The sequence below is a fragment of the Oncorhynchus gorbuscha genome, linkage group LG09 (genome assembly GCF_021184085.1).
Source record: "Oncorhynchus gorbuscha isolate QuinsamMale2020 ecotype Even-year linkage group LG09, OgorEven_v1.0, whole genome shotgun sequence".
Taxonomy (NCBI): domain Eukaryota; kingdom Metazoa; phylum Chordata; class Actinopteri; order Salmoniformes; family Salmonidae; genus Oncorhynchus; species Oncorhynchus gorbuscha.
Window position 1 is genome coordinate 77,736,950 of NC_060181.1, and position 26,874 is coordinate 77,763,823.

The 26,874-nt window shown below is 42.9% G+C and overlaps 1 protein-coding gene across 5 annotated transcripts in view; it reads left to right on the plus strand.

Moving 5' to 3' along the window:
* LOC124044115 (radixin-like) overlaps positions 1-26,874 on the plus strand; it is a 58,284-nt gene that overhangs the window by 17,392 nt on the left and 14,018 nt on the right. For 2 of the 5 annotated variants that reach the window (XM_046363580.1, XM_046363581.1), the window contains exons 2-3: positions 1,427-1,526; positions 19,192-19,275. In XM_046363580.1, coding sequence (XP_046219536.1) covers positions 1,515-1,526; positions 19,192-19,275 — 96 coding nt within the window. In that variant the 5' untranslated portion in view covers positions 1,427-1,514. Of the gene's footprint in view, positions 1-842; positions 902-1,236; positions 1,255-1,426; positions 1,527-6,933; positions 6,953-19,191; positions 19,276-26,874 lie in introns of those variants that run through there. The other 3 variants (XM_046363582.1, XM_046363579.1, XM_046363583.1) reach the window with 3 other exon arrangements.

Consider the following 26,874-nt stretch of genomic DNA (forward strand, 5'->3'; position numbering starts at 1 on the left):
GACGCAGGCCTCCTAATTGTCCTTAGAATTTCCAAGCAAACAGCTGGAGGCAAGGCCTTCTCCTATAGAGCTCCATTTTATGGAATGTTCTGCCTATCCATGTGAGAGACGGAGACTCAGTCTCAACCTTTAGGTCTTTATTGAAGACTCATCTCTTCAGTAGGTCCTATGATTGAGTGTAGTCTGGCCCTTGCTGTCTCTACCTGGCCGGTTCCCCTCTCTCCACTGGGATTTCTCTGCCTCTAACCCTATTACAAGGGCTGAGTCACTGGCTTACTGGTGCTCTTCCATGCCGTCCCTTGGAGGGGTGCGTCACTTGAGTGGGTTGAGTCACTGATGTGATCTTCCTGTCTGGGTTGGCGCCCCCCTTGGGTTGTGACGTGGCGGAGATCTTTGTGGGCTATACTTGGCCTTGTCTCAGGATGGTAAGTTGGTGGTTAAAGATATCCCTCTAGTGGTGTGGGGGCTGTGCTTTGGCAAAGTGGGTGGGGTTATATCCTGCCTGTTTGGCCATGTCCGGGGGCATCATCGGATTGGGCCACAGTGTCTCCTGACCCCTCCTGTCTCAGCCTCCAGTATTTATGCTGCAGTAGTTTGTGTCGGGGGGCTAGGGTCAGTCTGTTATATCTGGAGTACTTCTCCTGTCTTATCCTGTGTCCTGTCTTATCCTGTGTCCTGTGTGAATTTTAAGTATGCTCTCTCTAATTCTCTCTTTCTCGGAGGACCTGAGCCCTAGGACCATGCCTCAGGACTTCCTGGCATGATGACTCCTTGCTGTCCCCAGTCCACCTGGCCGTGCTGCTGCTCCAATTTCAACTGTTCTGCCTGCGGCTATGGAACCCTGACCTGTTCACCGGATGTGCTACCTGTCCCAGACCTGTTGTTTTCAACTCTCGTGACAGTAGGAGCGGTAGAGATACTCTTAATGATTGGCTATGAAAAGCCAACTGACATTTACTCCTGAGGTGTTGACTTGCTGCACCCTCGACAACTACTATGATTATTATTATTATTTGACCATGCTGGTCATTTATGAACATTTGAACATCTTGGCCATGTTCTGTTATAATCTCCACCCGGCACAGCCCGAAGAGGACTGACCACCCCTCCTAGCCTGGTTCCTCTCTAGGGTTCTTCCTACGTTTTGGCCTTTCTAGGAAGTTTTTCCTAGCCACCGTGCTTCTTCACCTGCATTGCTTGATGTTTGGGGTTTTAGGCTGGGTTTCTGTACAGCACTTTGAGATATCAGCTGATGTAAGAAGGGCTATATCAATACATTTGATTTTATGTTTTTTTTTACACAAGTTTTGTTATCCTGAATTGATGTTAGATCAATTTTTTTCTTTCTCTGTGTTAATGGTAACTGATCTGTACATTTCATTGTTATTTATAGTGTTAGTAATAACTTATCTGCTCTCTCCTACAGGCAGTGGAGCCCAGGGCGAGTCAACGAGACGGAGGACGATTTCTTTGCATTTTCTCAGCAGAAGGGCAAGGCTGGAGAGAGGACAAAGATGCCCAAACCGGTGAGACTCACCTCAGGAAAGAATTATGAAAATTTAGATGTATAAACACACTGGGGAAAACAATATTTACAGGAGGCGTGAATGTTCAGGTTGTGTTGTGAATTTCACAATGTATTTTCCACCACAACACCTCAGGCTTTGTCCCAAAGTATCTTTCACACCATCCAAGAACAGCAGCCACATGTTAGGACACAGTAACCTGACTGTAGCAAACACTCACATACACCGCAGGAGGTTGGTGGCACCTTAATTGGGAAGGACAGGTTCATGGTAATGGCGGGAGCGGAATTAGTGGAATGGTATCAAATACATCACACACCTATTTGATGCCATTCCATTTGCTCCGTCCTCCCCTCAGCAGCCTCCACTGACAACCACACAGTACCCCTCCCCCCAACACACAAACAAAAACACAGAGTCCTGATTACCCACTTCAGACCTGTTTGGAGAAAACACAAAGGCATCTTTTACTCTTACACACACACACACACACACACACACACACACACACACACACACACACACACACACACACACACACACACACACACACACACACACACACACACACACACACACACACACACACACACACACACACACACACACACACACACACACACACACACACACACACACACACACACACACACAGGCTTATTTAGTTTGTAACAGGCTCAGAGCTTGGGGACAGACTGATGGAGAGCTCCAGAGAGTCTCCATAATCACTGTAAACCCTCCACTCTATAGTCCGTCAATCACTGTAAACTAGAGGTGTCAAACTCATTCCACGGAGGGCTGAGTGTCTGCAGGTTTTTTTTTTTTTTGGGGGGGGGGGTTGTGTGTGTGCTAGTGAGTACTTGTTTGTTGTGTGTGTACTTCATCTGTATATTTGTGTTGCTTGTAAGCATGTATCACCATTGTAGGACTATGGTGTGGGGCGTGGTGGGACTTAATGCATTATTGATTTACTGAAACGTTTTGCACATGTCGCCCCTCTGGTTCGCCTCACTACTTTCCCTGCTCCACACCAGCACGCCTGCGCCCACCCGCCGGGGACACAGGCAGGCTTTAAATATTTCATAAGCCGGTTTTCATTAATATAATGGGAATTATCCAAGTCACTAAATCTAATTATCAAGTGTGAAGTTCACTCACCCATCCCTTTCCCTCAACCTTACCTTAGCCCAAACACACAGAAAAATGTACCGTCGCTCTCCCCTGCTCTTTATTTTCTCAATACCTTTTGATGTCCTTCTAGTCCTCCCTCTCTATTTTCATCCTCTCCTAGTTTCTCCTTGTGCATATATTATGAAGACATTTTGTGATAGTTTGGTTAGTTTTGGTCTTTGTTAAGGGTTTTGTTAATCTGTTCGTGCACACAAAATGTTTTGCGAAGCTAGCCGAAGTCTACACCCCTTCTTTGGCGATTGGTCAACTGTAGGGGTGGCACGAGTTTCTTTTTCTCGATTTAGTCCGAAAACTCAGTGTGATTCAACATGGCGAAGGACAACTTCAAGCGTTTCTTAGCCAAGAAGGGACAGAAGTAAGCAAGGCGGAAAGCAACATGCCATCTTCACCAGAGAATGAGGTATGTTGTATTTTCTATTGTAGTCGAGGAAAAGAGCAGCCATGTTTGCGAACTAAACCCAGCCAGCTAGCTCTAGCTTAGCAGCATACTCATGTAGAGAAAGCAAGCAAGCCAACCAATTAAACTAAAGATCTTTACAACCTTTTGATTAAACATAATTTTGTCAGAGAATGAAAATCATAAGCTTCCCACATTGGTAACACCTAAGTCAAAGTTCAGTATCAAGGTCCAGCTAGCTAAAATGTTGCAAATGTCTAGTTAGGCCAACTCAACTCTGCTCAAACATTTGCAACATTATAATCTATTTTAGTCTTGGTTAATGATATTTGATATGTTGTTCATTGGTTGTTTTGGATGGTTTGATTATGTGAACTAAAAAGCCCTCTACTTTTTTATTTTCCAAGGCACAAACACCAGTGACTGGGGACAGCACCAGGTTTTGTTCTCTGCTTCCCATCATTGCCTCTTCACCGGCCCCCAGCACTGACTGGTCATTAACCCCCAGCCCATCTCCCGCACTGAGCTGCAGTGCAGAATGGAAAACCATCTCTATGAAGGACCTGGGAAACCCTATCCTGGGCCCACTTCCAATATCTACTCCACTGGCTTGCTCCTCACCAATGCCACAGAGCAGCAGCAGTAGTCGCAGGACAGTGAGAAGAAGAGAGAAAAGAGCTGCAGACTCAGACACATCACCCGTAAAGGCGTTGCAAAGACCGATCTCAAGATCTGGAGAACGTCATGCATTGAGCCATCCAGAGGTAAATCATTTCAGACTCTCCTCCTTTATTCTGATATCCTTTCCTTTCTTTTGTTGTCCTTTTCCCCTCCTCTCCTCACCATGCACACTGCTCGCCACAGACACTCCTAACATGTCCCCCCTCTTCTCATCCTCTCCACAGGGCCCTGGCACCTATATCTGATTTCATGGATGAACTATTGACAAAACTCTGGTTGGAATTCGATCACCAGCTGCATGAATTTGTGCATGACTTCAAGAAGACATGGACCGAACGACTGGGACCACGGTGAAATTAACAACTTGTTGTTCAGACATCTCAGGAGTCAGACTCTAGACAATTTTATTCCATAGACACTTGTCTTGTTGTTTGCGTGTCTGTTTTTCATAGACACATTTGTACTATTCTTCAAATAATTAATTTGTCTGACACTTTAATGATATTTCATTGATGTGTTGTTTACATGTCTGTTCTTAGCAGACACTGTTGTATTGTAGTTTACTTTCAGAGCCCTGTTGCAAGAATAAGGTTTTTTTTTTTTTGTGTGCTGAAAAAGCTCTGTTTCTTCATCTCGATACAAGGTGTTTCAATGCATTCTATTTGATAATCAAGTACTGACAATGTTGGAAGAGCTGTGTGCTGCAGACCTTACAGGCTGTCTTTTGTGTGGTGTAGTTCAATCTAAATTAACGCACACATACATCATAAAGTTTGGTTTAACAAGATTAAAACTACATTTTAGTACGAAATACTTTGGTTCACAGTGCACACAAAGAATGCGTGCCTCCATCAAGGGGTGTGTGTGTGAGCAGTCCAAACAAAGTCCTATTCTGCACGATTGGCTGGTCATGGGTTGAGTTGTCCTCTCCTAACCATGTCTTTTTGCACACATGCGGGGGGGGGGGGGGGGGACATCCCTCAGCTTTTTCTTGTTTCACTTGCAAGCTGTGTCGCCCTGGCACGGGAGAGTCTGCCTGGCTCTTGGAGATTGTTGTCCCCAGGCCACAACCCACTTCCACTCTCCAGGTTGGTAGTTGCCAGAAGGGAGCGGAGTGTCCCCAAAAGTGGGAGACACTTATATTTCGTTTCGGTTCATGAGCTTCAATTGTGGAGGACAGGTAGTTGTGGAAGGTCAGACAAGCCTTCAGAATGTCCTTAGCCTTTTCAGGGGTACACTCGATTAGCCGAACTAGAGTCCTCATCCTTGCAGCCATGATGCCGAATGCATTCTCTATGACAACAAGAGTGGCGGTAGTTGTAGGTAGGTTCATTGAGATGGACACCTGTGAATGAGAGATAATAAGAATATATGTTAGATATAAAATATAGCCTATTTGGTAAAAAAATAAATAATAATACAATTTTCCAGAACCGTATTCCAAAAGCCTTAATAAAATGGCATTTCTCATACAGATGTGCATACGTCTATACAGTAACAAGGGAAATTAGAAATAGAAAAATTGATTCCAACATTCTAATATCAACATATCTGGATAAGGGCGACTCAGTTTCTCATGTAGGGAGAAAGCTGCATCTCCCAGAAAAACATGGACTTGGTGTTGTGGTGCCTAGTAGGACAGCTGGTGGTGGTAAATCAAGAGTCTTCTGCAGCAGTTTGGACCCAAAATAACTATCTTGAAACACTCAACCCTTGCTCTCTTGGCCGTATGTCCCTACATCCAGTTTCTGTATCTTTCCTATTATATGTCTTGCTATGTAAAAATAATCTAGTAGATCCCGGGCAAGAGGAGAGGGTGAGGTAATGGAGGTAAAGGGGATGGGTTAGGCAGAGGGTGAAGTGTGATGAGGTAGAGGAGGAGGATGGGTGAAGAGAGGTGCGGTAGAGGAGGAGGGAGTGAAGAGGGGTAAAGCCGGGTCCTCTGTGCCTTAAAGCCCCTGGTAACCGGCTTAGCAACAAACAGCTGTGCATTTAATTAGGCCTGTCTGGTACCACACACACACACAGTTTACCATATGGAAAATCCGCACTCATCAAGGTTTTATATTTTTGGTGGGGGTGGGGGTATATCAGATTGAATATTGCAGATTGATGGAAGCCACAATGCATAATTTCCAATCCCCCTTATATATATATTTTGTAAATATACAGTACCAGTCAGAATTTTGGACACATCTACTCATTCAAGGGTTTTTCTTTATTTTTTACTATTTTCTACATTGTGTAATATTAGTGAAGATATCAAAACTATGAAATAACACATGGAATAATGTTGTAACCAAAAAAAGTGTTAAAAAACCAAAATATATTTTCTTCAAAGTAGCCACCCTTTGCCTTGATGACAGCTGTGCACACTCTTGTCATTCTCTCAACCAGTTTCATGAGGTAGTTACCTGGAATGCATTTCAATTAACAGGTGTGCTTTGTTCATTTGTGGAATTTCTTTCCTTAATGCGTTTGAGCAATTCAGTTGTTTTGTGACGAGGTAGGGGATAGACATATTCGGTAAAAGACCAAGTCCATATTATGTAAAGAACAGCTCAAATAAGCAGAGAAACGACAGTACATCATTACTTTATGACATAAAGGTCAGTCAATGCAGAACATTTCAAAAACGTAAAGTTTCAAGTGCAGTTGCAAAACCATCATGATGAAACTGGCTCTCATGAGGACCGCCACAGGAATGGAACACCCATAGTTACCTCTGCTGCAGAGGATAAGTTATTTTTGGTTCCAACCCTGTGTCTTTGTGAGACGCAGAGTAGCTGAACGGAAGCATTCCCACCGTGAAGCATGGAGGAGTAGGTGTGAGGGTGCTTTGCTGGTGACACTGTCTGTGATTTATTTAGAATTCAAGGCACAGTTAACCAGCATGGCTACCACAGCATATTGCAGTGATACACCATCCCATCTGGTTTGCACTTAGTCCCACTATCATTTGTTTTTCAACAGGACAATGACCCAAAACACATCTCCATGCTGTGTAGGGGCTATTTGACCAAGAAGGAGAGTGATGATCTCGCCTTCACAATCACCCAACCTCAACCCAAGTTGGACTGCAGAGTGAAGGAAAAGCAGCCAACAAGTGCTCAGCATATGTGGGAACTCCTTCAAGACTTTTGGAAAAGCATTCCAGGTGAATCTGGTTGGGAGAAAGCTTTGCACACTAGGCAGTCATCAAGGCAAAGGGTGTTTTTTGGTTACTACATGATTTCATAGTTTTGATATCTTCACTATTATTCCACAATTTTGTTATATATTTTCTCCTAACCCTACCACCCCTCCCCTAATTGGAGTAAACTAATGGACAACAAGACTTATGCTTCTAGTTCCGTCTTCAATGTACGTACTGTATACATGTTCACAGACAGAGTATAGTTTACAATAGTTATCTTTTGTTTGTTTTTCAGAACTTTCATTAAAGTTCTGAACCTTTCTATTCTCATAGATTCTACATATTGTAAATTAAAGAAACATTTTTGTTATGAGTATAATTGTTATTGATCAATTGACTATGACTTTTTAAATCACCTAGCAGTGCTATTTGCAGAGTTAGCCCCAGGTAAATGTTGCAATTATTCAGCCATTCTTGAACCTGCGACGAAAAACAAGCTACATATGGACAGTAGTAAAATAATGATCTAATGATTCTGTCTCTTCGCAGCAAAATCTGCAGAGCTGGGATGGTTCTATACCCCATATACATGTATATAACATTCTATTGATTGCAATAATTTTGTATAATCAGTTAAACTGAAAGGTTTTGAATCCAGCGTTGTCTTGTGTGTCAGTTCACAAACCATGTACCGATTCAATGGCACATCTCTTCACAACTATTTTGCTATCTACAAGTCACAGCTGTCCATCTTTAACCAATTTTTACCAATACTTATCAAGTGTTGCTTGGGTTGGGGATATGTAACGGGCTACCTTTGCTTTGGGGGTCACTGGACAAAAAGAAATAGCCACTCAAGCATAAAGATGGTGTTATCCTTTTTTTTTTTTTTGCCTGGTTTTCTAAGCCATTTTCAATTTACTTCCTGAATTAGCTGCAAAGAAACTGAATTGACCGCTAACTAGCAGACGTTGCTACTGTATGTATAGCCGAGTTGCAGTCAGAGAATGAAGGGTTCTAGTATTCACTGTGCACTGCTGTCTCTACGTGTTTTGTCAGTTGGTGATCAGCTCCTATCAGTTTTGAGACATCTTGCTCTGTTTGCTGTTCTATTCTACAGTATATGTCAGTTTCTCTCCCTCCCTCCCGCTCAGTTTCTCTCCCTCTGTTTCTCTCCTGCTCAGTTTCGCTCCCTCTCTCTCCTGCTCAGTTTCTCTCCATCTGTTTCTATCCTGCTCAGTTTCGCTCCCTCTCTCTCCTGCTCAGTTTCTCTCCTGCTCAGTTTCTCTCCCTCTCTCCCCAGCTCAGTTTCTCTCCCGCTCAGTAGTTTCTCTCCTGCTCAGTTTCTCTCCTCCTTAGTTTCTCTCCCTCTCTCCCCTGCTCAGTTTCTCTCCCGCTCAGTAGAGTTTCTCTCCTGCTCAGTTTCTCTCCTGCTCAGTTTCTCTCCTGCTCAGTTTCTCTCCTGCTCAGTTTCTCTCCTGCTCAGTTTCTCTCCCACTCAGTAGAGTTTCTCTCCCTCTCTCCCCTGCTCAGTTTCTCTCCTGCTCAGTTTCTCTCCCTCTCTCCCCTGCTCAGTTTCTCTCCCGCTCAGTAGAGTTTCTCTCCTGCTCAGTTTCTCTCCTACTTAGTTTCTCTCCCTCTCTCCCCTGCTCAGTTTCTCCCCTGCTCAGTTTCTCCCCTGCTCAGTTTCTCTCCCGCTCAGTAGAGTTTCTCTCCTGCTCAGTTTCTCTCCTGCTTAGTTTCTCTCCCTCTCTCCCCTGCTCAGTTTCTCTCCCGCTCAGTAGAGTTTCTCTCCCGCTCAGTTTCTCTCCCGCTCAGTTTCTCTCCCGCTCAGTTTCTCTCCCGCTCAGTTTCTCTCCCGCTCAGTTTCTCTCCCGCTCAGTTTCTCTCCCGCTCAGTTTCTCTCCCGCTCAGTTTCTCTCCCGCTCAGTTTCTCTCCTGCTCAGTTTCTCTCCCTCTCTCTCCTGCTCAGTTTCTCTCCCTCTCTCCCCAGCTCAGTTTCTCTCCCGCTCAGTAGAGTTTCTCTCCCGCTCAGTTTCTCTCCCGCTCAGTTTCTCTCCCGCTCAGTTTCTCTCCCGCTCAGTTTCTCTCCCGCTCAGTTTCTCTCCCGCTCAGTTTCTCTCCCGCTCAGTTTCTCTCCCGCTCAGTTTCTCTCCCGCTCAGTTTCTCTCCTGCTCAGTTTCTCTCCTGCTCAGTTTCTCTCCTGCTCAGTTTCTCTCCTGCTCAGTTTCTCTCCTGCTTAGTTTCTCTCCTGCTTAGTTTCTCTCCTGCTTAGTTTCTCTCCTGCTCAGTTTCTCTCCCTCTTTCCCCTGCTCAGTTTCTCTCCCTCTCTCCCCTGCTCAGTTTCTCTCCCGCTCAGTAGAGAGTTTCTCTCCTGCTCAGTTTCTCTCCCACTCAGTAGTGTTTCTCTCCTGCTCAGTTTCTCTCCTGCTTAGTTTCTCTCCTGCTCAGTTTCTCTCCCTCTTTCCCCTGCTCAGTTTCTCTCCCTCTTTCCCCTGCTCAGTTTCTCTCCCTCTCTCCCCTGCTCAGTTTCTCTCCCGCTCAGTAGAGAGTTTCTCTCCTGCTCAGTTTCTCTCCCACTCAGTAGAGTTTCTCTCCCACTCAGTAGTGTTTCTCTCCTGCTCAGTTTCTCTCCTGCTCAGTTTCTCTCCTGCTCAGTTTCTCTCGCTCTCTCTTGCTCTCGAACACGCATACACAAACATATTAAATTATTTCCTTGTAGAAATAAGCTATTGATGGGCTATAGGATGGGTACTGCATACGACACAAAGGAAATTATCTTTACAACGCACCAGAATTACCTCCAATTCCAGGTTCTAGGCCACATAATCATTTCTTGAAGGGTTAAAAGTGGTCTACCTGCAAGGCTTCTGTAGCTAGTCCTGTAGCTATTGAAGTATATAATTATATATATTTGTATAAACTTTTTCATAAAGACTGTTTAGATCGAACATAATTAATCTATGTTGTTAGATTTGTGGAATATATATATCGTGCAACCTTTCCGTTTTAAAGTGGTCCATCATGCGTTAATGATGCAGCCTAAGAGGTTAATCCTACAGTCATTGTTTTCTGTGCCCCAGTCAGTGTTTAAATCCCTATTTAGTGGTGTCGGGCAGCTTTTTACAATTACATTAAAGCAAGCCCGCAAGGTGTCTGCCACGTTGTCAGCCACCTGTTACGCACGTGCACACATGCATATGTGCAGACACGCTTACACGTGTGTGTGCGCACACACACAGTCTTGTATAAATAACCTTAAGTCCCATTTAAAATAATATTTTCCCTAGCCCTGAACCTAAAACTAACCCTAGCTCCTTACCCTAACCTTTAACTTAAAACCTAACCTTAACCCTAAACCTACAGTAGACCTAGCTCCTAAACCTAAAACTAACCATAAGCCTAACTGTAACCCTTAACCTCCTAGAATAGCATTTGACCTTGTGGGGACTAGCAAAAGTTGCTTGTTTATTATTCTTGTGGTGACTTCATACACATGGTTTGTCAAGATCTGTGTGGAAGAACTTGACTGACCTACACAGAACCCTGACCTCAACCCCATTGAACACCTTTGGGATTAATTGGAAAGCCGACTGCGAGCCAGGCTTAATCGCCTAACTTTAGTGCGTGACCTCACTAATGCTCTTCTGGCTGAATGGAAGCAAGTCCCGTCAGCAATGTATAGGGGTGGAAAACCTTCTTAGAAGATTAGAGGCTGTTATAGCAGTGAAGGGGGGAACAACTCCATATTAATGCCCATGATTTTGGAATGAGATGTAATATGAGCAGGTACAGTGGGGCAAAAAAGTATTTAGTCAGCCACCAATTGTGCAAGTTCTCCCACTTAAAAAGATGAGAGAGGCCTGTAATTTTCATTATAGGTACACTTCAACTATGACAGACAAAATGAGAAAAAAAATCACATTGTTGGATTTTTTATGAATTTATTTGCAAATGATGGTGGAAAATAAGTATTTGGTCAATAACAAAAGTTTATTTTAATACTTTGTTATATACCCTTTGTTGGCAATGACAGAGGTCAAACGTTTTCTGTAAGTCTTCACAAGGTTTTCACACACTGTTGCTGGTATTTTGGCCCATTCCTCCATGCAGATCTCCTCTAGAGCAGTGATGTTTTGGGGCTGTTGCTAGGCAACACAGACTTTCAACTCCCTCCAAAGATTTTCTATGGGGTTGAGATCTGGAGACTGGCTAGGTCACTTCAGGACCACTCCTTCGTTGCCCGGGCGGTTAATTAAAAAGTATTGTCCCCCCCACCTTTATTTAACCAGGTAGGCTAGTTGAGAACAAGTTCTCATTTGCAACTGAGTTTGGGATCATTGTCATGCTGAAAGACACAGCCACTTTTCATCTTCAATGCCCTTGCTGATGGAAGGAGGTTTTCACTCAAAATCTCACGATACATGGCCCCATTCATTCTTTCCTTTTACACGGATCAGTCGTCCTGGTCCCTTTGCAGAAGAACAGCCCCAAAGCATGATGTTTCCACCCCCATGCTTCACAGTAGGTATGGCATTCTTTCGATGCAACTCAGCATTCTTTGTCCTCCAAACATGACGAGTTGAGTTTTTACCAAAAAGTTATATTTTGGTTTCATCTGACCAATAACATTCTCCCAATCTTCTTCTGGATCATTCAAATGCTCTCTAGCAAACTTCAGACGGGCCTGGACATGTACTGGCTTAAGCAGGGGGACACGTCTGGCACTGCAGGATTTGAGTCCCTGGCGGCGTAGTGTGTTACTGATGGTAGACTTTCTTACTTTGGTCCCAGCTCTCTGCAGGTCATTCACTAGGTTCCCCCGTGTGGTTCTGAGATTTTTGCTCACCGTTCTTGTGATCATTTTGACCCCACGGGGGGAGATCTTGCATAGAGCCCCAGATCGAGGGAGATTATCAGTGGTCTTGTATGTCTTCCATTTCCTAATAATTGCTCCCACAGTTGATTTCTTCAAACCAAGCTGCTCACCTATTGCAGATTCAGTCTTCCCAGCCTGGTGCAGGTCTACAATTTTGTTTTTGGTGTCCTTTGACAGCTCTTTGGTCTTGGCCATAGTGGAGTTTGGAGTGTGACTGTTTGAGGTTGTGGACAGGTGTCTTTTATACTGATAACAAGTTCAAACAGGTGCCATTAATACAGGTAACGAGTGGAGGACAGAGGAGCCTCTTAAAGAAGAGGTCTGTGAGAGCCAGAAATCGTGCTTGTTTGTAGGTGACCAAATACTTATTTTCCACCATAATTTGCAAATAAATTCATAAAAAATCCTATAATATGATTTTTCTGGATTTATTCCCCCTCATTTTGTCTGTCATAGTTGAAGTGTACCCATGATGAAAATTACAGGCCTCATCTTTTTAAGTGGGAGAACTTGCACAATTGGTGGCTGACTAAATACTTTTTTGCCCCACTGTATCTACTAGAGGTCGACCAATTAGGATTTTTCAACGCCAATACCGATTATTGGAGCACCAAAAAAAAGCCGATACCGATTTTAAAAATAAATATATAATAATAATAATAATAATTAAACAAAATTAAATTAAATAAAACGTTTTTTTATTTGTAATAATAACACTTACAACAATACTGAATTAACACTCATTTTAACTTAATATAATACATCAATAGAAATCAATTTAGCCTCAAATAAATAATGAAACATGTTCAATTTGGTTTAAATAATGCAAAAACAAAATGTTGAAGTAAAAGTGCAATAGGTGCCATGTAAAAAAGCTAACGTTTGAGTTCCTTGCTCAGCACATGAGAACATATGAAAGTTTGGTGGTTCCTTTTAACATGAGACTTCAATAATCCAAGGCAAGAGGTTTTAGGTTGTTGTTAATATAGTATTTATAGGACTATTTCTCTCTATACCATTTGTATTTCATATACCTTTTGACTATTGGATGTTCTTGTAGGCACTATAGTATTGCCAGTGTAACAGTATAGCTTCCGTCCCTCTCCTCGCCCCTACCTAGGCTCGAAACAGGATCACATCGACAACAGCCACACTTGAAGCAGTGTTACCCGTCTCTCCACAAAAGCCGCGGCCTTTGCAGAGCAAGGGGAATAACTACTCCAAGTCTCAGTGAGTGACATTTTAAAACGCTATTAGCGCACACCCAGCTAACTAGCTAGCCATTTCACATCGGTTACACCAGCCATTAGGCTGATAGGCTTGAAGTCATAACCAGCGCTGTGCTCCTCGTGGAGTGCAATGAGAGGCAGGTGGTTAGAGCGTTGGACTAGTTAACTGTAAGGTTGCAAGATTGGATCCCCCGAGCGGACAAAGTGAAAATCGGTCGTTCTGCCCCTGAACAAGGCAGTTAACCCACCGTTCCTAGGCCGTCATTGAAAATAAGAATGTGTTCTTAGCTGACTTTTTTTTAAATCGGCAAAATTGGCACCCCAAAAATACCAACCGTTCCTAGGTCGTCATTGAAAATAAGAATGTGTTCTTAGCTGACTTTTTTTTAAATCGGCAAAATTGGCACCCCAAAAATACCAATTTAAATTGTTATGAAAACTTAAAATCGGCCCTAATTAATCGGTCATTCCGATTAATTGGTCGACCTCTAGTATCTATATACTTTTGGTCATGTAGTGTGTATATACAGTACCAGGAAAAATAAACAATTTAATTAATTTTAGAGTAAGGTTGTTATGAAACAAAATTTGGAAAATGTTAAGGGGTGTGAATACTTTCCCAATACACTGTATATATATCAGTGCCTTCAGAAAGTATTCACACCCCTTTACTTTTTCCACATTTTGTTGTGTTAAGGCCTGCATTTAAAGTTGATTTAATTTAGATGTCTTTTGTCACTAGCCTACCCACAACATCCCATAATGTCAAAGTGGAATTATTTTTTAATCATGTTTTCACTTTGTAATTATGGGGTATTGTGTGTAGATGGGTGAAAAAATAATAACTATTTAATATATGTTGAATTCAGTCTAACACAACATAATGTGGAATACGTACAGAGGTATGAATACTTTCTGAAGACACTTATATACAAACCAAACCCTTCATACAGCCCCATCCTAACCCTCTGTAACCCTAATTTACACAACACATAAAGACACAGTACTTACTGTATATATAGACACCAAAGCCGTGACCCACTAAACCTCCCACAGCCCTGTCCTGACCTGCTAATTCACTGACTACCAACATGTCAGCATCCTCCTCTAATAATACCTGACCTACTGCTTTCTATGTGCATGCTCTTCTAGCATTGCACCTCTCTCCTCATGCACACTCTTGATTGGTCCCCTCTCCTCATGCACACTCTTGATTGGTCCCCTCTCCTCATGCACACTCCTGATAGATCCGCTCTCCTTGTGCACGCTCCTGATAGATCCGCTCTCCTTGTGCACGCTCCTGATAGATCCACTCTCCTCATGCACACTCTTGATTGGTCCCCTCTCCTCATGCACACTCCTGATAGATCCGCTCTCCTTGTGCACGCTCCTGATAGATCCGCTCTCCTTGTGCACGCTCCTGATAGATCCGCTCTCCTTGTGCACGCTCCTGATAGATCCGCTCTCCTTGTGCACGCTCCTGATAGATCCGCTCTCCTTGTGCACGCTCCTGATAGATCCGCTCTCCTTGTGCACGCTCCTGATAGATCCGCTCTCCTTGTGCACGCTCCTGATAGATCCGCTCTCCTTGTGCACGCTCCTGATAGATCCGCTCTCCTTGTGCACGCTCCTGATAGTTCCGCTCTCCTTGTGCACGCTCCTGATAGATCCGCTCTCCTTTTGCACGCTCCTGATCGATCCGCTCTCCTTGTGCACACTATTTTAGCCTGACTTCCTTAGCATATTCTCTTGCTCCTCGTTCCTAGTGCACAATCAAAAGGCACATCCTCTGCTTGTGCACACTGCTAAGTGTGTGCATGCCCTTCAAGCTTCTGTCTCTGGCATGCACACCCCTCTTACTGCTAGTGCATTGTCCCCAGCTGCATAACCCTAACCCTACAATTAAACACAGAACATGACAAGTAACAAAACACTGATACATTGATAGACAAGGACAGTCACAGAAATGTAAAATACAACAATTTACAAACAATGTGTGTTTGTGTTTGTCCCTTCACAGTCCCCGCCGTTCCATGGGTTGTTTTTTAATAAATAAAAAAAAGGTAATTATGTTGTTTGCTTGAGAAATTGGAGTTGGAACGGAGTTCCATGCTATCATTGCTCTGTATACAATTGTGCAGAGACCCCTGGTGGTATGTTAGGTGGTGTATGTATGGATGACTGAGTTGAATTTTTTGATTATGCAGACAATCTGGAATTTTTGTCACATTAATAGTTCTCATAAATACTAGAAAAGAAGCAGTTAATATCTTGTCAACCCTCAACCAGGAAAGACTGGCATGCATGTTGTGGATGTTAGTGCTGCCTGTGTAGTTAAAGGCATGCTGCTCTGTTTTGAGCCAGCTGCAGCTTTGCTAGGTCTTTCTTTGCTGCCCTTGGCCATATTACCAGATAGTAATCAAGATGGGACAAGACCAGCGCCTGAACAACTAGTACAGTTGATTTTTGTGTCAAAACACAGAACCTCTTTTTATAACAGACACCCCCCCCCATCTTCACAACGACTTTGTAAATATGACTTGCCAATGATAATTGACCATCCAATGTTATACCTAGGAGTTCAGCTTCCTCAATTTGCTCAATGGTCACAACCTTTATTAACAACTTATTAACAGCTGGTGTTTAAAGCTTAGAGAATGTTTTGAACCAAATACAATGCGTTTAGTTTTAATGTATTTAAGTCTATTTTATTAATAAGCCACCATTATGATACTGACTAACTCCTCAGATTTTCAGTGAGCTCACTGGCTTTGGGTGCTGTCATGAGTGTGGAATCACCCACATACATAGTCATTCTAGCTTTGTGTAAGACCAGTAGCAAATAGTAAAAAATAGAGAAGAATAATGGCCCAAGGCAACTGCCCTGAGGGACACTGCACTGTACATATCTGATGTTAGGGAAGCGTCCATTGAAGAACACTCTCTGGGTTATATAGGATAAATAACTCTCCAACCATGTGATGGCAGTTGATGTAAAGCCATAGCAAGTATGTTTTATTTATGTCAATAAGATCAAAGGCTGCATTGAAATCGAACAATACAGCTCCAACTATCAACTTATAACCAATCATCAGTCATCTGAGTCAGTGCAGTGCAAGTTGAGTGCTCTTTTCTAGATGCATGCTGAAAGTCTGTAGTTACCTTGTTCTCTGAAAAATATAATTGTATTTCGTCAAACACTATAATCCATCAGTTGACTAAAAACAGGCAGCAAACTGATTGGGCGGCTGTTAGAGCCAGCAAAGTGCTTTACTATTTTTTGTTTTCCATCAAGTTGTCTATACCTGGTGGCTTATCATTATTAATGGATAACAATCGTTTTTACAACTCTCCCACACTAATTTGACCAAATTAAAAAAGGCAATCCTTCTCTTTCATTATTAGATATTTTATACCAAAATATGATGCTTCACTTTTCAAAGTAATTTAATTTCACTAGTAAAATAGCAATTGAAATGAATGGCAATATCAAAAGGTTTTGTTTTATATGACCCATCAACTTCAATGAACGATGTAGATGTATTGGGTTTTCTGACCATGATGCTCATTCAAGGTACTCAAGTCTTTTTCTATTTTGTTTTATGTCATTTATATCTGTTTGGTAATATAATGTATAATTTTCTTAAGTTTAGTCACCACATTTATCAATTCACAGTATGTCAAACAATCATCTGAGAAAAAGAGAAAATCATCCGAGCATGCCACCTCTTTTGCATTATTTCTTTGAACCATACCATTTTTCAATTCATCATTAATCCAGGGGGCTCTAATGGTTCTCACAGTTGCATGCTTGTCAATCATTTGTATGAATAATTGTACAAATACTTCCGGTGTTGCATCTGGATTCACTTCCTCATGCACATCAGACCAACATACATTATTTAACAAAAGAATCCTAAGAAAACATTTTGTATGATTTTTATGAATTTCTTTAGGCCCAACCTTTGGCGCTTTGACTTTCCTTGTTATTGCCAAAATGTTATGGTCACTACAGCCAATGAAAACTAATATTGCTTTGGAGCAAATTTATTCAGCATTATTGAAGATATGATCAAAGTGGATGTCACAGATCCAACACTATTGGTATGTACTCAAGATGGTTGAGTGATAATCGGGGTTAGATTACAGGCATTAGGCACAGTTAGAAGTTTCCTCTTGAGACATCAGCTACAGTTGAAGTTGGAAGTTTTTATACACTTAGGTTGGAGTCATTACAACTCATTTTCAACCACTCCACAAATGTATTGGTAACAAACTATAGTTTTGGCAAGTCAGTTAGGACATCTACTTTGTGCATGACACAAGTACTTTTTCCAACTATTGTTTACAGACATATTATTTAACTTATAAATTGACTGTATCACAATTCCAGTGGGTCAGAAGTTTACATACACTAGGTTGACTGAGCCTTTTTAAACAGCTCTGAAAATTCCAGAACATGTCATGGCTTTAGAAGCTTCTGATAGGCTAATTGACATAATTTGAGTCAATTGGAGGTGTACCCGTGTATATATTTCAAGGCCTACCTTCAAATTCAGTGCCACTTTGCTTGACATCATGGGAAAGTCCAAATAAATCAGCCAAGACCTCAGAAAAATAATTGTAGACCTTCACAAGTCTGGTTCATCCTTGGGAGCAATTTCCAAACACATGAAGTTACCACATTCATCTGTACAAACAATAGTACGCAAGTATAAACACTATGGGACCACGCAGCCTTCGGACTGCTCAGGAAAGAGACTCATTCTGTCTCCTAGAGATGAACGTACTTTCGTGTGAAAAGTGCAAATCAATCCCAGAACAACAGCAAAGGACCTTGCGAAGATGCTGGAGGAAACCGGTACAAAAGCATCTATAGCCACAGTAAAACAAGTCCTCTATCGACATAACCTGAAAGGCCGCTCAGCAAGGAAGAAGCCACTGCTCCAAAACCGCCATAATAAAGCCAGACTACGGTTTGCAACTGCACATGGGGACAAAGATCGTACTTTTTGGAGAAATGTCCTCTGGTCTGATGAAACAAAAATATAACTGTTTGGCCATAATGACCATCGTTATGTTTGGAGGAAAAAGGGGGAGGCTAGCATGCCGAAGTACACCATCCCAACCTTGAAGCACAGGGGTGGCATCATCATGTCGTGAGGGTGCATTGCTTCAGGAGGGACTGGTGCACTTTACAAAATAGATGGCATAATTGAGAAAGGAAAATTAAGTGGATATATTGATGCAACATCTCAAGACATCAGTCGGGAAGTTAAAGCTTGGTCGCAAATGATGAGTTGATCATTTAAATCAGCTGTGTAGTGCTAGGGCAAAAACAAATGTGCACCCCTTTGGGTCCCCAGGACCAGGATTGAGAACCAGTGTGCTAAAGGGCCATCAGAGAATCCTCAGTCAAATGGCTGCTGCTGCTATTCTGGTGCCAATTGACTGCTATTGTACCCTCTTTCTGTGAAGCTCAGTGCCTTGGGACGAGAGGAGAGGGGGAGAGAAATGGGACAGAGAGAGTGAGAGAGGGGATCATTTCAACAGAGCAAGTGTGACTCACTTAGATTCTGGCCCAGAGCACTTTCTGGCTTATTTTGATGTCCTACAAGAGGTTAGAGATATTTCTAGAAAAATGATAAGAAGCGGAGCACACACACTTACATGTCTTCAGCAGAAGACTGCACAGGTGCCCACTCAACACAGTCGGATAACTCCAACATCCATGTGAACACACGTTAGGCTACAGTACATGCCGCTAAAGTCCTTGGCCCTCTCTTTTCAGTTACCCAGCAGTGGTGGTGTATCAGTGTCATGGACTCTCACTTTTTACTGCTGTACATTAACAGTATGTGTTCTCTTCATTCCAGCTGTGAGATGGAGGGATGCAGATAAGGAGACTGGCTGAGGGGGAAGGGAGGGGGAGCATGCTGCCAAGTGGGTTCTGTGTGACACATATCTGTGGAACATTAACATGTGTATCTGTTTCCTCTGAATTTGCTGTGCTCAAATTGGTCTCGTCAAAACCAGCACCTTGGAAGAGAATTACCCTGTTGTGCACAAATGTTTCCTCTCCTTTTGCTTAAAGTACTGTCTGTGTTTATGAGCATATGAGTTACTAATGTTTATTCTGTCTGTCTATGTAGATAAATGTGCGGGTCACCACCATGGATGCAGAGCTGGAGTTTGCCATCCAGCCCAACACCACCGGCAAACAGCTCTTTGACCAGGTAAGCATGGGGTTGACTTAGAACAGACACACACACACACTATAGAGGGTCAACAAGGCTGGGAGCTGGTCTAGTTAGAGCCTGTATGGGTATTGTCAGGAACAGAGAGGAAGAGACTGAGACAAACAAAGCAGTCATTGTGCAGAGCAGTGACAGAGAGAGGCCAGTGGAGACTAAGACAGAGAGGTGGGAGGCCAGTGTGTGTGTTGTGTGAAGAAAGGGCAGCTTTCAGTAGCAGAACTCGGGTGGGCTACAGGAGAATGCTGGAGCAGCAGAGAGGGATAGGCAGAGAGATGTAGAGACAGATATTGTTTGCATGTGTTTCCCATGGAAGCTGATTGAGACAGGAAATGGCTATGTATGTGAGTCGAGGAAATGCTGAGATTTGAAACCTTTTAACCCGTAATGTGGTTTACGTTGACAGTCCGTTCAATTTGCGACTCCATTCTAGTCCGATTGATAGAAACTCGTTATCTCTGTAGTGCTGGACTGGAGCCCAGCTCTGAATCAGCAGGCATCCTCTTCTGCTGACTCTGCTGGTCACGCAGGCAGAGTCATATCAGTGGACACACTGGACTCCAATGACACACTCAGTCACTGGACTCCAATGACCTTTACTTACACTCTTGCATGCACACCATGTGATAATCGCTGCAACACACACTACAAGATACTCTGTTGCATTTTCTACAAAATAATTTCTCTAACTCCTCACTCACTCACTCACTCACTCACTCACTCACTCACTCACTCACTCACTCACTCACTCACTCACTCACTCACTCACTCACTCACTCACTCACTCACTCACTCACTCACTCACTCTCACACTCTCTCACACTCTCTCACACTCTCTCACACTCTCTCACACTCTCTCACACTCTCTCACACACACTGCACTGGGCCAACTGTTGATCCAAGTCTGATGGCCGATTGTTTCCTCAAATCGTGATTTGTTCAAAGCACCGGAACTAATACTGCTTTTTGTCTAATGCATCTTGTTGTACCATGGCTGATCTATGGAACCATTTCTGTTGAACTGGTCTGTCCACGAGAGATGAAACTCAGCCTAACCTATGACCTGACCCATCACCTCATTATGTACAGTCGTGGCCAAAAGTTTTGAGAATGACACAAATATCAATTTTCACAAAGTTTGCTGCTTCAGTGTCATATTTTTGTCAGATGTTACTATGGAATACTGAAGTATAATTACAAGCATTTCATAAGTGACCATTACATGAAGTGGATGCAAAAAGTCTATTTGAAGTGTTGATACTTCCTTTTCAAAACCTCCGCAATCTGCCCTGGCATGCTGTCAATTAACTTCTGGGCCACATCCTGACTGATGGCAGCCCATTCTTGCATAATCAATGCTTGGAGTTTTTCAGAATTTGTGGGGTTTTGTTTGTCCACCTGCCTCTTGAGGTTTGACCACAAGTTCTCAATGGGCTTAAGGTCTGGGGAGTTTCCTGGCCATGGACCCAAAATATCATTGTTTTGTTCCCAAAGCCACGTAGTTATCACTTTTGCCTTATGGCAAAGTGCTCCATCATACTGTTCGCTGCTCTGGCTCCCCAATGGTGGAACAAACTCCCTCACGACGCCAGGACAGCGGAGTCAATCACCACCTTCCGGAGACACCTGAAACCCCACCTCTTTAAGGAATACCTAGGATAGGATAAAGTAATCCTTCTCACCCCCCTTAAAATATTTAGATGCACTATTGTAAAGTGGTTGTTCCACTGGATGTCATAAGGTGAATGCACCAATTTGTAAGTCGCTCTGGATAAGAGCGTCTGCTAAATGACTTAAATGTAATGTAAATGTAATGCTGGAAAAGGCATTGTTAGTCACCAAACTGTTCCTGGATGGTTGGGAGAAATTGCTCTCGGAGGATGTGTTGGTACCATTCTTTATTCCTGGCTGTGTTCTTAGGCAAAATTGTGAGTGAGCCCACTCCCTTGGCGGAGAAGCAGTCCCACACATGAATTGTCTCGGGATGCTTTACTGTTGGCATGACACAGGACTGATGGTAGAGCTCACCTTGTCTTCTCCGGACAAGTTTTTTTCAAAATGCCCCAAACAATCGGAAAGGGGATTCATCAGAGAAAATGACGGTACCCCAGTCATCAGCAGTCCAATCCCTGTACCTTTTGCAGAATATCAGTCTGTCCCTGATGTTTCTCCTGGAGAGAAGTGGCTTCTTTGCTACCCTTCTTGACACCAGGCCATCCTCCAAAAGTCTTTGCCTCATATTCCTGAGCAAGCTCTATACTGGTGGTGCCCCGATCCCGCAGCTGAATCAACTTTAGCAGACGGTCCTGGCGCTTGCTGGACTTTCTTGGGCACCCTGAAGCCTTCTATACAACAATTGAACCGCTCTCCTTGAAGTTCTTGATGATCCGATACATGGTTGATTTATGTGCAATCTTACTGGCAGCAATATCCTTGCCTGTGAAGCACTTTTTTGTGCAAAGCAATGATGACTGTATGTGTTTCCTTGCAGGTAACTATGGTTGACAGAGGAAGAACAATGATTCCAAGCATCACCCTCCTTTTGAAACTTCCAGGCTGTTATTTAAACTCATTCAGCATGACAGAGTGATCTCCAGCCTTGTTCTCGTCAACACTCACACCTGTGTTAACGAGAGAATCATTGACATGATGTCAGCTGATCCTTTTCTGGCAGAGTTGAAATACAGTAGAAATTATTTTTTGGGATTCAGTTCATTTGCATGGCAAAGAGGGACTTTGCAATTAATTGCAATTCAACTGATCACTCTTCATAACATTCTGGAGTATTTGCAAATTGCCATCATACAAATTGAGGCAGCAGACTCTGTGAAAAGTAATATTTGTGTCATTCTCAAAACTTTTGGTCATGACTGTATTACTGCCCCCCATTAGTGACATCCTAAAAAAACACTTTTCAACACACATGGCTCCTAGCCTGGCCCATGCATGCTTTCTGAACCGAACACGAAAACTGAAACTAAATCATAATATAACAAAATAGATATATTTTTAGACAACTAAATAAAAACAAGCAAATCAGGTCTGAAAACTGAAATTAAACTGAATTCCAAATACAATTCAGTAACATATTTAATCAATCTAATATTTATTTTCCCCAATAGCACAAAGAGCCTGCAGAGATAACAGATAGAGCCTGCAGAGTTTTGTCTCACTATCCAGGTCTGTGCACAAACAATTCAAGCTCCTACTTTTAAAAATCCACCTTTCCAGAAACATGTCTCTCACCGTTGCCGCTTGCTATAGACCACCCTCTGCCCCCAGCTGTGCCCTGGACACCATATGTGAATTGATTGCCCCCCATTTATCTTCAGAGCTTTTGCTGCTAGGTCACCTAAACTGGGACATGCTTAACACCCCAGCCATCCTACAATCGAAGCTTGATGCCCTCAATCTCACACAAATTATCAATGAACCTACCAGGTACAACCCCGAATCCGTAAACACGGGCACCCTCCTAGACATCATCCTAACCAACTTGCCCTCCAAATAAACCTCTGCTGTCTTCAACCAAGATTTCAGCGATCACTGGCTCATTGCCTGCACCCTTAATGGGTCTGCGGTCAAGCGACAATCCCTCATCAATGTCAAACTCTCCCTAAAACACTTCAGCGAGTAGGCCTTGTAGCACAAACTCAAAGTTCTGGGACACTATAAAGTCCATGGAGAATAAGAGCACCTCCTCCCAGCTGCCCACTGCACTGAGGCTAGGAAACACTGTCACTACCAATAAATCCATGATAATTGAAATTCTCAATTAACATTTTTCTATGGCTGGCCATGCTTTCCACCTGGCTACCCCTACCACGGTCAACAGCCCTGCAACCCCCACGCCTCCCCATTTCTCCTTCACCCAAATCCAGATAGCTGATGTTCTGAAAGAGCTGCAAAATCTGGACCCCTACAAATCAGCCGGGCTAGACAATCTGGACACTCTCTTTCTAAAATGATCTGCCAAAATTGTTGCAACCCCTATTACTTGCCTGTTCAACTTCTCTTTCGTATTGTCTGAGATTCCCAAAGATTGGAAAGCTGCTGCGGTCATCCCCCTCTTCAAAGGGGGAGACAGTCTAGACCCAAACTGCTACAGACATATCTAACCTACCCTGCCTTTTTAAGGTCTTTAAAAACCAAGTTAACAAACAGATTACCGACCATTTCAAATCCCACTGTACCTTCTCCGCTATGCAATCTGGTTTCAGAGCTGGTCGTGGGTGCACCTCAGCCACGCTCAAGGTCCTAAATGATATAACCACCATTGATAAGAGACAATACCGTGCAGCCATATTCATCGACCTGGCCAAGGCTTTTGATTCTGTCAATTACCACATTCTTATTGGCAGACTCAACAGCTTTGGTTTCTCAAATGACTGCCTCGCCTGGTTCACCAACTACTTCTCTGATAGAGTTCAGTGTGTCAAATCGGAGGGCCTGTTGTCTGGAACTCTAGCAGTCTCTATGGGGTGCCACAGGGTTCAATTCTCAGGCCAACTCTCTTCTCTGAATACATCAATGATGTCACTCTTGCTGCTGGTGATACTCTGATTTACCTCTACGCAGACAACACCATTCTGTATACTTCTGGCCCTTCTTTGGACACTGTGTTTAACTAACCTCCAGACGAGCTTCAACGCCATACAACTCTTCCTCCGTGGCCTTCAACTGCTCTTAAATGCAAGTAAAACTAAATGCATGCTCTTCAACAGATTGCTGCTCGCACCTGCCCGCCCATCCATCTCTACTCTGGACGGTTCTGACTTAGAATATGTGAACAACTACAAATACCTAGGTGTCTGGTTAGACTGTAAACTCTCTTCCAGACTCACATTAAGCATCTCCAGTCCAAAATTAAACCTAGAATCGGATTCCTATTTCGCAACAAAGCCTCCTTCACTCATGCTGCCAAACATACCCTCGTAAAACTGACTATCCTACCAATCAACGACTTGGTGATGTAATATACAAACTAGCCTCCAACACTCTACTCAACAAATTGGATGCAGTCTATCATGGTGCCATCCGTTTTGTCACCAAAGCCCCATATACTACCCACCACTGCAGCCTGTACGCTCTCGTTGGTTAGCCCTCGCTTCATATTCTTCACAAACACACTGGCTCTAGGTCATTTACAAGTCTTTGCTAGGTAAAGCCCCGCCTTATCTCAGCTCACTGGTCACCATAGCAGCACCCATCCATAGCACACGCTCCAGCAGGTATATTTCACTGGTCACCCCAAAGCCAATTCTTACTTTGGCCGCCTTTCCTTCCAGTTCTCTGCTGCCAATGACTGGAATGAACTGCAAAAATCACTGAAGCTGGAGACTCTTACTCCCTCCCTAGCTTTAAGCACAAGCTGTCAGAGCAGCTCACAGATCACTGCACCTGTCCATAGCCCATCTGTAAATAGCCCATCCAACTACCTCATCCCCATACTGTATTTATTTATTTATTTTGCACCGTTGTACCCCAGTATCACTACTTGCATATTAATCTAATGCCTATCTATCACTCCAGTGTTTAATTGCTATATTGTAATTACTTCCACTATTGGCCTATATATTGCCTTACCTCCCTTACCTCATTTGCACACACTATAGACTTTTTCTACTGTATTATTGACTGTTTGTTTATTCCATGTGTAACTCTGTGTTGTTGTATGTGTCAAACTGCTGTGCTTTATCTTGGCCGTTTCGCAGAACTTGTTCTCAACTAGCCTACCTGGTTAAATAAAGGTGAAATGAAAAAAGAGGCTCTATGGTGTTATGCATGTCAATATTAGTACTAACATACCTCAGGAGTTACCCCTCCCTTTCTGTGATCTAGGAGGCCTGTTTTGAGATGAATCATAATGTACACATATGCACTACTGTTCAAAAGTTTGGGGTCACTTAGAAATTTTCTTGTATTCCATGAAAACATACATTAAATTAGTTGCAAAATGAATAGGAAATATAGTCAAGAAGTTAACATGGTTTATAAATAAGGATTTTTAATTTAAATAATAATTGTGTTCTTCAAACTTTGCTTTCGTCAAAGAATCCTCCAACTAGAATCCTGGCATTCTAGTTGTCAATTTGTTGTGGTATTCTGAAGAGATTTCACCCCATGCTTCCTGAAGCACCTCCCACAAGTTGGATTGGCTTGATTGGCACTTCTTATGTACCATACGGTCAAGCTTCTCCAACAACAGCTCAATAGGGTTGAGATCTGGTGACTGTGCAAAAGGGAGTGATAGCCTTCCTTCTTCAAGATCTCTTTACCCTGTACAAATCTCCCACTTTACCACCACCAAAGCACCTCCAGACCATCACAATGCCTCCACCATGCCTGACAGATGGTGTCAAGCACTCCTCCAGCATCTTCACTTTTCACCTCAAACTTAGATTTGTCTGTCCATAGCACCTTTTTCCAATCTTCCTCTGTCCAGTGTCTGTGTTCTTTTGCCCATCTTAATCTTTTCTTTTTATTGGTCAATCTGAGAGATGGCTTTTTCTTTGCAACTCTGCCTAGAAGGCCATCATCCCAGAGTCAGTCGCCTCTTCTTTGTTGACTGAGACTGGTGTTTTGAGGGTACTATTTAATGTAGCTGCCAGTTGAGGACTTGTGAGGTGTCTGTTTCTCAAACTAGACACTCTAATGTACTTGTCCTCTTGCTCAGTTGTGCACCAGGGCCTCTCACTCCTCTTTCTATTCTGGTTAAGGCCAGTTTGCACTGTTTTGTGAAGGGAGTAGCACAGTGTTGTATGAGATCTTCAGTTTCTTGGCAATTTCTCACATGGAATAGCCTCCCCAGAACCCAGAACAAGAATAGACTGAGTTTCAGAAGAAAGTTATTTGTTTCTGCCTATTTTGAGCCTGTAATCAAACCCACAAATGCTGATACTCCAGATACTCAACTTGTCTAAAGAAGGCCAGTTTTATTGCTTCTTTAATCAGAACAACAATTTTCAGCTGTGCTAACATAATTGCAAAAGGGTTTTATAATGATCAATTAGCCTTTTAAAATGATAAACTTGGATTAGCTAACACAATGTGCCATTGGAACACAGGAGTGATGGTTGCTGATAATGGGCCTCTGTATGCCTATGTAGATATTCCATTCAAAATCAGCTGTTTCCAGCTACAATAGTAAATAACAACATTAACAATATCTACACTATTTCTGATCAATTTGATTTAAAAAACAAGGACATTTCTAACTGACCCCAAACTTTTGAATGTGTGTGTGTGTGTGTGTGTGTGTGTGTGTGTGTGTGTGTGTGTGTGTGTGTCCGATGATAATGAAATAATAATAAAACACAAACAGGCTTCGTTCAATACAAGTGTGTGTTTGAGAGAATGGGACCACAGAGGGAGTGAGAAATGGACAGAGTAAGATTGAGAGGAGAGTTAATGGTGTGTTGTTAGTGAATGATGTCCCTGGTCAGCGGTGCTCTATTGACTGTAAATCACATCAGTCCTGATGGTTGAGCCGGCACCTGAGAGAACACACCCTCAGGGGCCTTTCTGAGAGAGAGAAAGATGTCGTGTGAATGGCGAAAAGAGGAGTGTTGTAAAAAAAGT